General features: G+C 38.5%; 1 protein-coding gene across 1 annotated transcript in view; it reads left to right on the plus strand.

Annotated features, from left to right (window-relative positions):
* Nucleotides 1-10,854, plus strand: part of LOC104269361 (dedicator of cytokinesis protein 2-like) — a gene marked incomplete at its 5' end in the record, with an annotated part of 28,408 nt that extends 17,554 nt beyond the window's left edge. Inside the window, 6 exons of the mRNA XM_009877973.1 lie at nucleotides 2,825-2,962; nucleotides 5,154-5,281; nucleotides 6,740-6,920; nucleotides 8,366-8,486; nucleotides 9,472-9,614; nucleotides 10,780-10,854. Of these exons, the coding sequence (XP_009876275.1) occupies nucleotides 2,825-2,962; nucleotides 5,154-5,281; nucleotides 6,740-6,920; nucleotides 8,366-8,486; nucleotides 9,472-9,614; nucleotides 10,780-10,854 (786 nt within the window). The remainder of the gene's footprint in view (nucleotides 1-2,824; nucleotides 2,963-5,153; nucleotides 5,282-6,739; nucleotides 6,921-8,365; nucleotides 8,487-9,471; nucleotides 9,615-10,779) is intronic.
* Between the last annotated feature and the right edge of the window lie 4,224 nt (nucleotides 10,855-15,078).

Below are 15,078 nucleotides of genomic sequence, written 5' to 3' on the forward strand. Positions count from 1 at the left end.
GGGCAATTACCCGTGTACCTCCTTATGTCCCAGGGAAAGCAGCAGGCCAGGAAAGTACTTTGTAGAGCAAGAGCACATCATTTGGAATGGTTCATCAAAAGCCACATACATTGGGTGACATTTATGGTTAAAAGGGCCAGGACTTCAAACTCAGATTGTGTTCCTGGAGGCAAAACTGAATGTGTGGCAAAAGTCATGAGTTGCTGGGAAAACAAGCATTTGCAAACATCAGAAATTCTCTTGGGAAGTAACTCTTTCCTAAAGGTGAATGTTTGTTGTTACTGTTTGTTTGTTTGCATTAGAAATCTCAATGGAACAATAGTTCCTCACAGGAGCTCAATGACCCTTCAAAGATTGCAGCTACATGTCTTTTGTGTGACAAACAGCATGGAAGACCAATAGTAAATATTTAAAAGTGATTATTCTGCTTATACTAGCACTACCAAGGTTATCTGTAGTTTTTTTTATTGTACTTATGATAAGCCAGCCAACCTGCAGAAGCCTTTTGTACTCAGAGGAAAATGCACCTCTAGTTTTGCTGAGATTCAAGGGAGCGTGGCTCTTTACATTGACCTAAGCATTTGTTATGATACTGGAGGGAAGAAAAACAAACTCAGAAATTATCAATTCTGTTTGCATTACCTATTCCAGAAAAAATTCTTGCCATCGATATATGGTAAAATTAATGACTATGAGAGAAGAGACTTCCATTTTTGCACATATGAACTTTGTTAAGAAACCACTAAGTGCTAAGACCTCTGAAATGTAGATGATTTAAGTGAGAAAGAACTGTTTGCTGACACAGTAATTGCTATAACAAAGCAAAGAGGGATGTAATGGAGTTAATCTGAAATTTTACTCTCAGAAAGGAATGGCTCGAGATATTTCTCATAGTGTTTTTGCTGTTTCATACTTCGTACTATTTCACTGAAAAATTCTTCCTCATTGATTTAAGCTTCTGTTGTGCCTGTGTAAGGGCTGCAGTACCCTGGGCTGCATCCAAAGCAGTGTGGCCAGCGAGGGAAGGGAGGGGATTCTCTGTCTCTACTCCCCTCTGGTGAGCCGTCACCTGCAGTGCTGTGTCCAGCACAAGAGAGACTTGGAGCGGGTCCAGAGGAGGCCACAAAAATGGTCAGAGGGCTGGAGCACCTCCCGTGTGAGGACAGGCTGAGAGGTTGGTGCTGTTCAGTCTGAGAAGAGAAGGCTCCAGAGAGAGCTTATTGCAGCCTTTCTGTACTGAAAGGGGGCTTGTAAGAAAGATAAGGACAAATTTTTCTCAAAGCCCATTGCATCAGGACAAGGGGTGATGTTTTTAAACTAGACGAGCGTAGATTTAGACTAAATAGAAAGGAGAAATTTTTACAGTGAGGATGGTGAAACACTGGAACAGGTTGCCCAGAGAGTTGTTTGAAGCTCCATCCCTGGAAATGTTCAGGGCCAGGTTGGACGGGTCTCTGAGCAACCTGATGTGGTTGAAGATGTCCCTTCTTATTGCAAGGAGGTTGGAACTAGATGACTTTCAAAGGTGCCTTCCAACCCAAACTATTTGATGACTCTGTCTCTGTTTCATAGGTGAGAAACAGCAAGAATTAACCATTTATTCCTCTGTCAACCTTGAAATGAATCTTCAAAATAGTTTTAATGGAACTTTTTTATATAATGTTGTTAATATTTCTGAAGTTTTTTCCTGTTTCATTTTGATTCATCTTGATTTGGTTATTAGTTTGAGTCATTAGCTTGAGTACATTTTCTTGTATCATTTCCCACCACAGGCTCTGTATATGATTACTCTCTGACCATCAGAGGTACTCAGTGGATGTAGTGGTACAAATTGACTGTAATACCATCTGGCATTAAGAAAATAAGTGGTAAATTATATCTATCCTTGTAAATCCCTCTAAAGAGGATAAGCAGATCTGTCTGTAATTGATGAGGTTTAATACTGTGTTTTTAAAACTTACATTGAAAGGAACTTCCAGAAAATATGATCAGATCAAAGAGGGGAGAGATGTATATGATACTTATAATATTTATAGGGTCAGAGCACAAAAAGGAAGCATGGAATCTAAGTGGATTTTACGAATAAAATCCCCGAACAGCAATGCAAAATAGCTCGAAATCAATGGTAAAGCAGTTAGTTTACTGGCAAAAGGGTAGCTAAAACTATGTTGCACAAATCTCTTAAATCACCATCTTCAAAGACTGAAAAGTAATGAAATGTCTTTATATTTTAAAGAGAAGCAGCACTACGAAGTTTCTCTTTGTAAATGTCTAATTAAACAGCACGTCCAAGTGTGCTCTCCATTATCTTTGAAGATAATTTTTTTTTTGTCAAAGTGATCACATGATTAAGCCACCAGCAGATTGATTTAAACCTTTCCCAGTGCACTTAATCCTCCACTTGAAAGAGAAGAATTTGAAACCACTTTCCTGGAATCCACTTGCATAATTTTTCATCCCGACCTTCATTCTTGTAAACCATGGCAGGCACCTTCATAAGCAGGTGGGCTAGTCGTTCTTTAACTCTCACATGGTCTGTTTGATCTTGTAAGGGATTGCCTTAAAATCCATAGAAGAGAGAAAATAGTCACTACGGGGCAGCCAACATTCTTCAAAAATTCCCTGAGCAAGCTCATTTTTCAAGAGCCTTTTCCATCTTGTACTTGCTGCTAAAAGCTGAGGTTACCTAACAAATCCATCTGCCATTCACCACAAGAGTTGTGGAGCTGACTTAGTCCATATTTTAAATGGAGTCAGAGGGCTTGTCAGACCCAGTTTAATATTCTCACTTTTTTTTTTCTTCTTTTTTTTCCCCCTCTTCCAGATACCTTTCCTTGGGGCTGGAATTAAAATTCATGAAAGAAGAGTTTCTGAAAACCTTCGTCCTTTCCATGACCGTATGGAGGAATGTTTCAAGCATTTAAAAGTTAAAGTGGAAAAACAATATGGAGCCAGAGAATTGGTACTGCTCTCCTTTCACTTCTCCTGCACTCTTTACTTAATGCACATCTTGTTCTTCTAAACAAACCCATGTACTAAACTTTCCTTGCTTGTGAGTTTTTTTTATGATCTAAAGGTAGTAAGATGTGAATTTTCTAGTCAAAGCGTTGATTCAATACTCTGACGTATCAAATATTCCTCATTCTGGAAGATTTGGAGTATTTAATATGACTATGAAAATTGCAATTCTTTTCTGCCTTATTAAGGAAGCAAAGGGAAATTCTTCTCTTTCACTTCTTTGTAATTTTTCTTAGTGGTTTAGAGCTTTGATCTGCAATTGATGTCTCCCTATGCTAGCCACTTCCAGCTGTGTTGGGAAGTAAAACCTATCATGTGTATAATACTGTAAATATTAGTTGAGACCAAACTGAAATCTATGTGAATTGAAGGGTAACTTATAAACACAAACTCTCCAGACAAATCTTGAATAAAATAGCCTATCTGAGCTTGTGCAGGCTAGCAAGAATTATGTTGACTGTTTTTTGTGATTACATACCAGTTGCTTTGGAAATTATTTTGCCTGCAGCACTGATCATTTTATAAAAGGATTTATTTCCTTGTTATAGGGGAAAAAGCAAGTTTCTAAATTGAATTTTGGATATGGTGTTGTGTTACCTATATAAGCAAAATCCTATATATTTATTTCAGTATGTTTATCTTATTTGCAGTTCCATGCTGCCATCATTGCAATAATAAACAGGCTGTAATCCACCATTAGTAGTCTTGCCTAATGCTTGAACCCTTCAGCATTCTTGCAGATCAGCAGTTAAAAAAAAAAGTGACCTATTTAAAATTTTGTAAGAGCAGAGTGAGTGTCACTACTGCCATTTTAATGTGTCTGACTCTGGCTGGCCTGAGAATTTTTTATTTAAAAAAAAAGAAAAGTTATGCAGTCATTGTGTCTTTATCACAAGATTCTAGCCATTCAAAAGATGAGAAGCATGCAAAACACTTTGAAATAAATAATTCTTGAAACTGCACATGTTTCCAAGTCTTCTGCTAGACATCAGAGCTTAGTGAGAAATAACTTCAAAAGCTAAGTATTTGGAAATTTGGCATATGAAATTACGCATAAGTTTTTAATACTTTTGGGGTAATCAGAAAAAAAGCCCTGTGCTTTAATAGGAAGTGTTTTTTAAAAATTTTTCACATCCTGTTTATAGGATAGAAATTGTTGTAGGCCTGAGAAGTAGTTTATGGCATGTAGGCACTGGGAAATTCCCAAAACCCTGCCTCGTATCACGGCACTGTGATGAACTAACTAGGAGGGGGCATGCTTCCCCAGAGAAATACTTGCACAGAGAAAGAGGGAAGAGCTAACTGCACTCTGCAATTCTAGATCCCAGGAGCCATCCCTCACGAAAGAAAACAGTTCTAGAATTAGCAAAGAAATGTGATCCTTGTCTCTCCCTTATTAACAAGAGTAACAGGAAAGCATTTGGAAATCAGTCAGATTGCTTTAGTTAACTGTTTACCAGACTGAAAAGCCTAAATAACCATCAATGTTAAGCTGAACATTTCCATTATAATCGCTGAATCTTCTTCAAGAAGGTTTTGAGCGAAATCTTTTTCTGCTAACACTGCAGAACATACAATCTTGAGCTTTGCAAAGAGAGATGGGGCAGCAGATGTGCCTTTGTGCAGTATGGATACATGATGACCTGGAGAATCCTCCCGTTCTTCCTCTCTGGCTACAGAGAAATACTAATTTTGTCCAATGCTTTCAAACATAAAATTAAAAAATTTTATGTTAATATATAAAGGAGGCAGAACTTGCCATAGTGAATGTGGAGCAGGGTTAGTGTCTTGGAGCAAAGGCCAATGAAATCTGTTTGCTCAGGCAAATACTTTAGTGGACTGCCCCAAGTCTGTAAGATCAGCAGATGCTGTTTTTCTCAGTTTCTTTTCAAAGCTTACAATTGATTAATGTTAATTTTAGTTTATTTAGGTACTCACTGTATTACTGAGTCACGAGAGGCCTTAGAGTGTTTCCAGACGAAAGGAACAGTTGCAGTAATTAAGGGTGGCAAATAGCTTTTTCCATGCTAAATATTAAAACATCTGTGCTGTCTTCAAGACCTAGTGAAAAGGGATGAAATGAGGTTCACGTGAAGTTGTTTGGTAGAATGTGTTTGTCTTTTTCCATCCTGTAGCCTGATTTTGATGACAAGAGAGTAGGACGGCCAAGATCGATGCTGAGATCCTATCGTCAGTTATCCGTTATTTCACTGGCTTCCATGAACTCAGACTGCAGTACTCCAAGTAAAATTGCTTCAGAAAGGTTGGTTATGAATGCAATACCAATTTTCTTTTAGTCCTGTTTTCTAACTAGTTTTATGGGGTGAAGCTAAAAGATTAAAAAACCCACACGTTCAAGGATAAAGAACACTAGCAGTCTCTTCAATCTCTGCCAAAGTTATTTTTAACTGTAGGTATTACTATTTACAGTCTTAAAGCTACAGTATTTCAACCTTAATAGAAAAAAGTGGTGTTTCATTTTCAGGAAAACAAGTATTTTAAATGACATTTCAAAAAGATACGAAGGTCTGTCGATTTTGCAGATTTGGGGTTTTTTTCAGCTTTTAACTTAATTAGCATATTTTTGCTTATAAAAATGGGAGAAGAGGGCAACCTTTACAAACATACAAGTAAGGAGTTAGAACATTTTAGTAAAGGCTGTAGCAGTGTAGAATGCTTCGCTTAATATTGTTTCTTAACTGCAGCACTGGGAAACTTAAAAACTTTTGGGAGAACAGTTATAGGTGTATTGATCAGCTTTTTCATCCACAAATTGTTCCAGTTGTTGAACACAATTAAATTTTTTTTAACACAGATTTTTTGAGGTTTGTAGTATCACATATTAGGAGCTGTCCCAGGCTGCTCTTCCCACCCCTCAGCTCCCACTCAAGGTTGGTGCAGCCCACGGAGTTGATTTGTGTGGAGCCTGCCAGCCCCGTGTTCCTGGTAAAGCAGGACACCTCCTATGGAACCAGACAACTACCCTTCAGCAGCTGAATCACACACCTGTTTGTAATTCTTATAATACTGACTGATTTCTAGGAAGCATGGATCAACAAATTCACTATTCTACTTGATTTATCCATTTTAATGTTGTAAAATAAGTTCAGGCCCATGTTCAATAGGCTAATTACGTGAACAGAGAAGGGAGTAAAACCAGCACCAATTTTATTTTTTTTTTTTTTGAAATAAAATAGTCTAGTTTTAAAACTACAAAAATTAGAGGAGGAGAGGAGGATTACTTTTTTATCACTGGCTATGTGTGATGTTGTCCAGTATGGTGAAATAAATAGGAGAATGCATTTAAAACATGAAAATAAATAGTAATACTTCCGTTCCATTTTCTACAACCCATATGTTATGTCTTGCTTTCAGCACCGTTACCACCATAAACTTGCCTATGAGCTCTGACTGTTTAGTTTAGGAGTGGTTAAGCTAATGCACAACCCTTTGAAAAGAGTTTTGCACTCCTGTTGCTTTTTACATTCTTTTCAACATTTTAAGACGATATCACGCCTGCTGAAGGCATCTTTATTTGTATGTACAGTTGCCAGCTGAAGCACACCATGAACTTCTTGCTAACAGATTGAAAGGCTGCATAGAACGCTAAAGGAGAAGATGACCTGCATTTATAGTCCATGGGAAAATGACATCAGAAGAGCAGTGGCTTTTACAATACCACTCAGCAATTTGTACTTTTTTTTTTCTTTTGCTCCCGCAGCTTTGATCTGGAAGTAGTGCTACCAAAGCCAGTAAAAGCAGAATCAGAGGTGACTGCTCTGCAAATTAATCCTCACCCCGAAGTAAAGATGAGAAGGTCCAAAAAAAGAACAAAAAGAAGCAGTGTGGTATTTGCTGATGAGAAGACGGCGCCTGATATTCCCCTCTCTGAAATGAAATGTGTATGTTACTGACATAGTCTTATTTTATATTCCATAAACAAGAGAACAATACTTCTTTGTTTAGGAAGAGAAACATTTACTACATAGGACTCTGGCTGCCAGAAAAGGAGATGGTGCAGGATGCCCTGACCTGAATGGAACCTGCACGATGCTGAGGAAGAATCAAATCAATGGAAACATCAGAACATCTCCACTTGCTTATGATGACAGATAGTGTAGCCCTGAAGCTGCAATTTCTGAAGCTTGGTTAGCTTAAATTGGAGTACTATATTGGGAGTGTTAAGCTAGCTTTCCTATGGAGAGGCAATTGACTGTGCTGACATTTCATGGCAGCTCCTTGCAGTCAGGGCTATTTCAGAAGTGATGAGCCCTGTGCGTTTTGTACCTTGTTATGGAACATGCAGCTGTTGGGAAATTGCAAGGTTGCAAACACTGTTCCTTAAATGGTGCCAGACTAAAGTTCTGAAGCGCTGGCATCTCCCGCTTCGTAGATCATCTGAGTGCTTTTATTGCACTGCTAGGTCATTAGAATGATTTATATAACTTATATTGTGCTTGCCTTTTTCTCTTTTTTTGGTACTTTAGTTCTTAGGAAGTTATTCTTCTTTTAGTATAAAAAAAAATTTTAAAAAATGATTGGAAGATGCCCTCCTGATACACAAGCCCTAAATTAAAATGTCAGGTGATAAAAGATCGTTGAATTAAATGGAGAGAGTCATTTGATCAAAAATTTGTGGAGGAATCAGCAAAGTGAATTCAGTGGAAAGCCAAGATTCTTTTGGGAAACAAGGAGAAACTTACACTACGTGCCCTCGTACAAATGAGACATACAAAGCCCAGTCATGCCCTGAGAAGCGTTAATATACAAGAATAAGCAACCTTTGTCTTTTGATTAAATTAGATAACACCTTATCTAACTGTGGGAATCTCACTATGTATCGAGTAACAGAATTTTCTTTTGCCTCAGAAAAATAGGGACAAACTTTGCAGCAGTCAAGCTGGCTATGTTGATGTAATAAAGAAAAATGTTTTCAAAACCACATTTTACTTTGCAGATCACAGTCAGAGCTGACTGATGGTATTCTTCTAAAGATACATGATATGAATAACATCCTTCAGTTCCACATTACAGAATCCCTTCTGGCTAGCTTTTTCAATAATGTTTTTTTTCTGCGTGGATTGAGAAGTATTTACCTAACTATGTATCACCTGCAGAATCATTACATGTTTTCATGTTTTTAGCTAGTGCATAATATTATATGTGGATTCCATTCTACTGCTTCTATTTACTTGTATGTTTTTACTCAGCAACAGTCCCATAAAGAACTCAGGTTAGGCATAATAGTTTGCTTATTAATTATTCTCTTTTATACTTTTCATGAAATATTTTGCTTAGGTCTTTGTTGCTCAGTTCATCATTAGTTGTTTTTTTTTTTATTAAACAGCTGTCAAGGAAATATGAGTTTATGAGTGACACCAACCTCTCAGAACACGTAGTGGCACCGCAGAAAACATCTGTCCTCAAGCAGATGAGTTCTGTCAGTCGTTCTATGCCAACTATCCCAGGTAAACTCCTTACAGTAAGATGAGAGTTCTGCGCTTCTGTTAAGAAAACGCTGCAATAAAGGGTTTACTGCAGGCAGAGCAGGTAGCTCACTCTGTGTGGCTCTGAGACAAAGATTACAATTTAAGTGTGTATTAATGCGCATGAAGCTGGACTGCTGCTACTGCTTGATTAACAATAGGCTCACATGCAAGTTAGGAAAGTGCTAATTCTGGAGTTCAGAAATTTGCTTCCTTGTGTAGTGTGAGTATGCCCCTGCCTTGACAGAGGCGAGGGTTATTCATCTTCCTGGCTTTGCAGGGTCTCGCTGCAGAAGCAAGGCCTTCAGCAGTCTGCCCTTGCCACTGGAGCAGGAAGGAGTGCTCTGAACTTTGCTTTGGCCGATGAATATTTCCGCAGGTTGCCCCATAGCAGGGTTTCCTCCTCTGCTTTTGGCGTTAGAAAGGAATCTCATAAGCCTCCCTCACAGCAAGAAGGGGAAACAAGGTGACGTAAGTGGGCACTAGAAACACTGATGGCTGCGTGATGGAGAAGGGGAAAGTGTAGCTGAAGGTGGAACTCATTTCTAGGCCAGGCTCTACACAGAAATGTGCCCTAGATCAATAGCCTTTACCCATTACTTTTGCACATCTTATTCTCAGCCTGCCCTTCATCTCTCCTTCTCGTTGTGCCCATCTTTCAAGAAGCCTGTTAGGCGCAACAGACTCTCCCGGCCCACTTTGTTTTTGTCTGTTTATGTATTCTTCTTTGACCAGATTGATTCCGTTCTGTCACTATTCAGTTCCAGTGTAACGAAGTACAGTGCTTCCGCATTGACAAACAGGGAAATTTTCACTTATTTTTGTATTCTAGGGATATAGGTAGATTAAAAATGTCTTATTTCTTTCTGGTCTTTGCAGTAGTTCATTATTTTGTGTTCTGCTTTATCTTACATTCTGACTTTCTTTATCTGGTTTTGTTTTGTGCAACCAATGTTTCTGTTCTAAGGATTGACTCTGTCTGCCAGCGCTGTGGCACCTGATGAAACAATTGCATCACATAGGCTGAGTCAGCCACTGTTTCCTTCAACCTCAGACAGTGACAAAAAAACCTTCAAAAAAAAGAAAGTGAACCAGTTATTTAAAACTATGGTAAGTTCTGCATGCGGGAAAAAAGAAAATATTACTTCTTGAAAAATTCATTGCTCTGAAAATTAAGTCATTTTAAAATACCCTAAGATCATAAGTCAAGCTTCCTTTTTTTTGTCTTTTGGTTTTTTTTTGGTTGGTTTTTTCCCTCCTCTCTCATGAGGGACAAAAGTGGAAGCTCTATGGGGAAGCAAAAATTTGCCTCTGGCAGTGCTTTCTGGGGTAGGAATGTACGTACATACACTCCGTGTGCGTGAGAAAGGCTCAGGTGTGCAGTTCTGCATCGGTACCACAAGAGGTCTCATCTGCCTCACTCATTTTCTCTGATTGGCTTGATACAACGTTAGCAGGAAAGAAAAGAAATTATTTCTTGTTCTGTATAACTCCGTTGGGCAGCTAGCACCAGCAGCCCAGTAAGGTAAGCAGAGGAGGGCAATTTCTGGCGTCAGAGATGCTTATTTGAAAGTAGTAATTGGCTTACACCAGAGTCACGAATGTTGCTTAAAACAGGTTGCCTTCCTTTAAAGTAGGAAACCTTCTACTGATTTCTGTCAACTCTTTGCTGATCATTCAAAGCAAAGGTTGATTTATGGTTTTTACCTTTTTTTTCCCCCATGGTTTCATTTTCAACTGTTGGTTTCCGTGTTTGTTTGTTTTTTCAAATATAACGAGTGCCTTCTGCATCCATAGAGAAACATTTAGTGAAATCTGCGCTTAAGAGTGTTCATAATCATATTTTACTGGAAGGAACAAAAAAAACTATTAATTTGAAGGCTGTAGGATTTCTCGTGTTTTCAATTTATCACGTATTTGTTCTTTTCAGACCCAGGAGTAGCAGTTTTTCAGCATGATCTCATCGACTCACATTTAAACTTAAATAGCCTATGAAATAAGGAAGTCCACATTTCTGATTCTATATGTCTGAAAAAGTAATGAATAAAGCTAAAAGTTCTTTTCTATAGTTTTTCCACAGCAAGATTAGGGTCATGTGGACAAATTTTAATACAGTTTTATGGTTTTGCAGGATAGATGAATTCAAAGTACCTAGGGTTTGGGTAATGCCTTTTTTTTTTCTCTAGGTCACAAGCTAGTGCTTAATATACGTCTAACTGACTGCAGTACAGTCATCGCTTTAACACCTGGCACTCTGTTCCTCTTGTTTTTGCAGCGCATTTCCAAAGTTCTCGAAGATGGAAAGCAGTCTGTGGAGCACCATTTCAAATCTCCATCTACAGATCTGTGATTCATTCTGTTACAAGACCACGTCTCAACCAAAACAAATTATAAACACATATATATAATATTTCAGACCACTCTCTGCTCTGAAGAAAGGCACTGATAACATAGATGCCTAATAGAGAACATGAAAAACAATATTCGCGGGCTCTGATGAGTTATTTGTGATACAGATACAGGAATAATGTTTTAAGAAAATACTACAGCATGTGCCTGCCAGAATATGAACAGAAGTTTATTGAGCCTCTGGTTACACAGGTCGAAGGGCATTGTGTGTTCCCTCGTAACAAAACTTGTTCCTGCCAAGACAGACGTATTAAGAGGCCATCTGCAACACTTTCATTAGCCAGCTCCTGTTCTTTTCAGAGAGCACAGAAGTTACTGTTTCGTGTAGCTTGTGCAGACGAGCTCCAGCTCTGTGGAAGCTGTGCAGGCAGGGTAGTCAAGGCAACAGATGTCTCAGCACAAAATAGCCACTGACAGTTCCCTCTGTGGCTGTACTTGGATTTACAGTCCTCAGATCCCTCTGCTGCTCCCGCCACAGTGCTCTGTGTCCTTCTGTCTCAGGGGGATGCCCACGACTGTGACATCATACACCTGAGTTGTTTTGATGTAGTAGCTGTTGATTATGTTGAAAATTTGCAAAAGTTTATTTACACATGTACAAATTGACATTACATCTAGCTACATTTTCTGCTGTTCATCAATAAAAAGTTAAAAATTTATTTGCCTTGAACCCTTCTCCCTGAAATCTCTAGGTATCGTTGTATATAACATAGGTTTGTTACTGACAGCAAATGGAATTCTACAAGTTCAAGTCTTCTGCTTTCCAAAGTGATTTTCTGTGTCTCTCCAACTCATGAGGTAGAGCTGGAAGATAGTGCCTTGTTGGCATCAAGCTAGACAGCACTGCAGGTCAGCATTCAGATTTTTTAATAACCTGTCAGTTCTTTCTAAAGGCAAGTATGTTATCCAAGTATTAAAATTTCTAACAGGTGAATAACTGATTTCCTTCACTCCTTCCTTTGTGTCAGATGCATACGCAGGTTTATATTTGTTAAATATGACTGTGTAGAGTGTTGTGGATGAGAGAGACTGGCCTTGTTTGATTTATAAAGATACGGGAGAGACAAAGAGGTTAAAGTTATTCCTTGCTGAGTGGTTGAATTGATTGAAAGTTTGTTCTAAGCCTAACTATAACTATAAACACTTTTGCATTCAGCATGAATAATGTATTTAATGAATTTAGACTCTCCTTGCAAGTTGTGTGAAGCTGTTTTCTACAGACATAATTAACAGTTGTTTTCTGTGAGAAGTTTGAAATAGTTGCCACTGGAACTAATACTGTGCCAAGAAATACTTTTCGGTAGAATAACCATAGACAGCAAAACAAAATGAGTCCAGTTTTAACACTAACTACAGGGTTTGTTGGCATGGATACCGATAGACTTTTTGTTTCTTTTGCTTTTCACAGCAACTTGATGCTGCTGAGGGAGCGCAGAGGAAGAACAAGGCTTTTCTAGGAAAAAATCTCAGTTTAGTAGGGTAGGTTATCTGCGAATGGGAGAAAGTTAAGGGCTGAGGGGTGAATATTTAACATCTTACTATGGAGAAAGAGGAGGGAGTGTACCCAATTTTCTTTCAATATTATTTGCAGATACATTGAAGAAATATTGGTATCACAACCTATAAAGTATTTTAAAATAGAAGATTTGGTTCTACTGGGAACAAGTAAGAAAAGGATGATTTAGCAACTGTTTGTTCTTTGTAAAGACATCTGTTCAAGGTTATCTTTTGCTTATTGTATCTTGATATTTTCATGTGAGATTGGAATAAAAGAGCTCAAGCTTATATTATAAATTATAATTACTGTGTTTCAAAACAAAATAGTACAAATATTAGAAAGGAAGAAACAAATACCGGAAGGGCAGGAGCACAGTGTCCAAAGGAAGTTTGGTGTGGAGTGTTTAACTAGTGGTTCAAGATTCACGTTTGTATTTTGCTCAGGTTTTAGTATAATTTTTGATGAAGTGCTTAGATTGGCACTTAATTTACCAAATACGAGAAAAAAATCTTATTAGTTGTCTCACATCACAGATTGTCCTCCGCTTGCCAACCTAGTTTTGGACCTATTTCAAGCCTGAAATCATCTAAATCAACTCTGAGCAGAAAAGAAAAATTAATGAAGAAAAAATAACTGTCAAGAACAGGGCATACACAGAACTGAAATTCAAGGATGTTTGGACAACAAGCATCAGCCATTCACAACTTTCCAGAAACTGTGGATACTAACACTTAGTCTAAATAAACAACATAGTGTGAAGAACAAGTGATGCCCTTGAATAATAAAGTGCAAGTATGGTGATCAGGCAACATCTGTTTAGAAATGTCAACCTGCACTGGTAATTGTCATTTCTGTCACTAGCTGAACAGGCCTTTGGCTCATTTATGCAGAGGAAGGTGTACTCAGGCAGCACAGAATCTCTGTACTTGACATTCTTCGAGGTGAAGCACAGAGGGTAGAAATTTACTCCAGATTAGGGTCAGGCTTTTGCTACTGTCACAGAGAATTGGTGAACCAGGGGCAGCTTCACCTGTAACCTGTACAGCCCTACCTGTACAGCTCTCACCATGCAAGGCCAGAAAAGCATTTCTGGACACAACTGTGTTTTCATGTGCTTCCTGTATCAGTTTATGTCACTTGTCTCGGACATTTCAAATAGTCTGGACAGTAATATTTTGGCTTTCTGGATTGCGTGGCACTAAGATAACGGTTGGGTAGTGTGAGTCTGTAATACATAATTCCTTTACAGTGGGGTAGGAGAGACTATGTACAACTGAGGTTTTATGTGCTGACCTTACACTGCAACCATGTAAGGTGCATTTAAGCTGCATGCCATGCATTCTGTTAGCTGGATGTCTGAATTTCAGGCACAGGAACCTGGGCTTTATCTCTCCTGGACTGCAACATGACATTAGTAATAATGGTCTAGCTCCAGAAGAGCTGCTGTGTCAGTGCAGCGTAAGGTCTGGTCACAGATGGCAAATGTTAGCTTTCTGCTAAATCGAGTTATTCTGAAGTGTTCTTTAACTAACTTGAGTTTGTACCATGCAGTGATACTGCTAGAGTCCTCATTGTGAAATTATGATTTATTCATTTTTGTTAGAAACATTAATGCTTTTAAATTTTCAAGAAAAATCAGGTGGTGTGAGCTATAGGAAGGTGTTCAGAATATGAGTCAATAGGGATCAAGTTTCTGAGCAGGAAGGAGAGTTTTACTGAAGATTTTACAGACCTTAGGAATGTATTGTGTTCTTGAATTGAGAATGAATGTGTGACAGACCAGTGTATTTGTTGCAGGTACTGCTTGATGTGGAACTCAGCTGTCTCATGTGCAGTCTGTAAACTTTATTAGACAATGGAAATTGTGAGTGAGCAGAATCATAGAATGATTTGGGTTGGAGAAGACTTTTAAGATCATCTAGTTTTAAACCTCAGTGGGGGTAATGGGGCCATATTGGTAATTCTGTGTAGAGTCAACAGACACATGATTGGAACTCTTTTTTTCATTTTCCTTGCTAATATTGGTTGATGCGGCTTTTGGCTTTTTCTCTAGTTGTCAGATTCGTTTCATCAAGTCCCTGACCTTTCTATCAAGACTCATTAAGGCAGGATTCTCATTCTCTGTCTTGGGATACCACAGTCTTACAGGGGAGAGAAAGAGGATTGGATTTCTTCAGAAATTTCAGAATTGCTGAAGGCAGTACAACACTGTGTAAGTAGATTTTTCCTGGGAGTGTTACTAATGCATCATATGAACAGTAGCCTTAGAAGTGTAGAAGTCTCTGAGAGTCTGGTATGTGTCCAATTGCATCATGTTTAAATTGAAGGAACCTTGTGCTGTCCTGGTCTCTGAAGAACAGAATTCATATAATCAGCATCGTGGACTGTTCTGTTTTCTGTGAGAGACTTGAGATGAAGAGGTACTTTGCTCCCACAGTTACTAATACAAGGAAGCTGTAATGGAATAATAATGGAAAATTTTGCTTGATCTGGAGTAGCTGGAGAGTGGTGATGAGGATTTGCTAGCATGAGCTGCTCTGCTCTACTCAGTGTTTGCAGGCAGCAGCAGTTTTAATGTAAAAACTGGCTAAAGAGCAGTTCCTTGGTACAACCTGTACCAAGCACTTGCTGAAGGTTCTTAGAACAGCAGGGAATGGGTATACAGGT

Source organism: Apaloderma vittatum, unplaced genomic scaffold, assembly GCF_000703405.1.
Source record: "Apaloderma vittatum isolate BGI_N311 unplaced genomic scaffold, ASM70340v1 scaffold5161, whole genome shotgun sequence".
NCBI classification, from domain to species: domain Eukaryota; kingdom Metazoa; phylum Chordata; class Aves; order Trogoniformes; family Trogonidae; genus Apaloderma; species Apaloderma vittatum.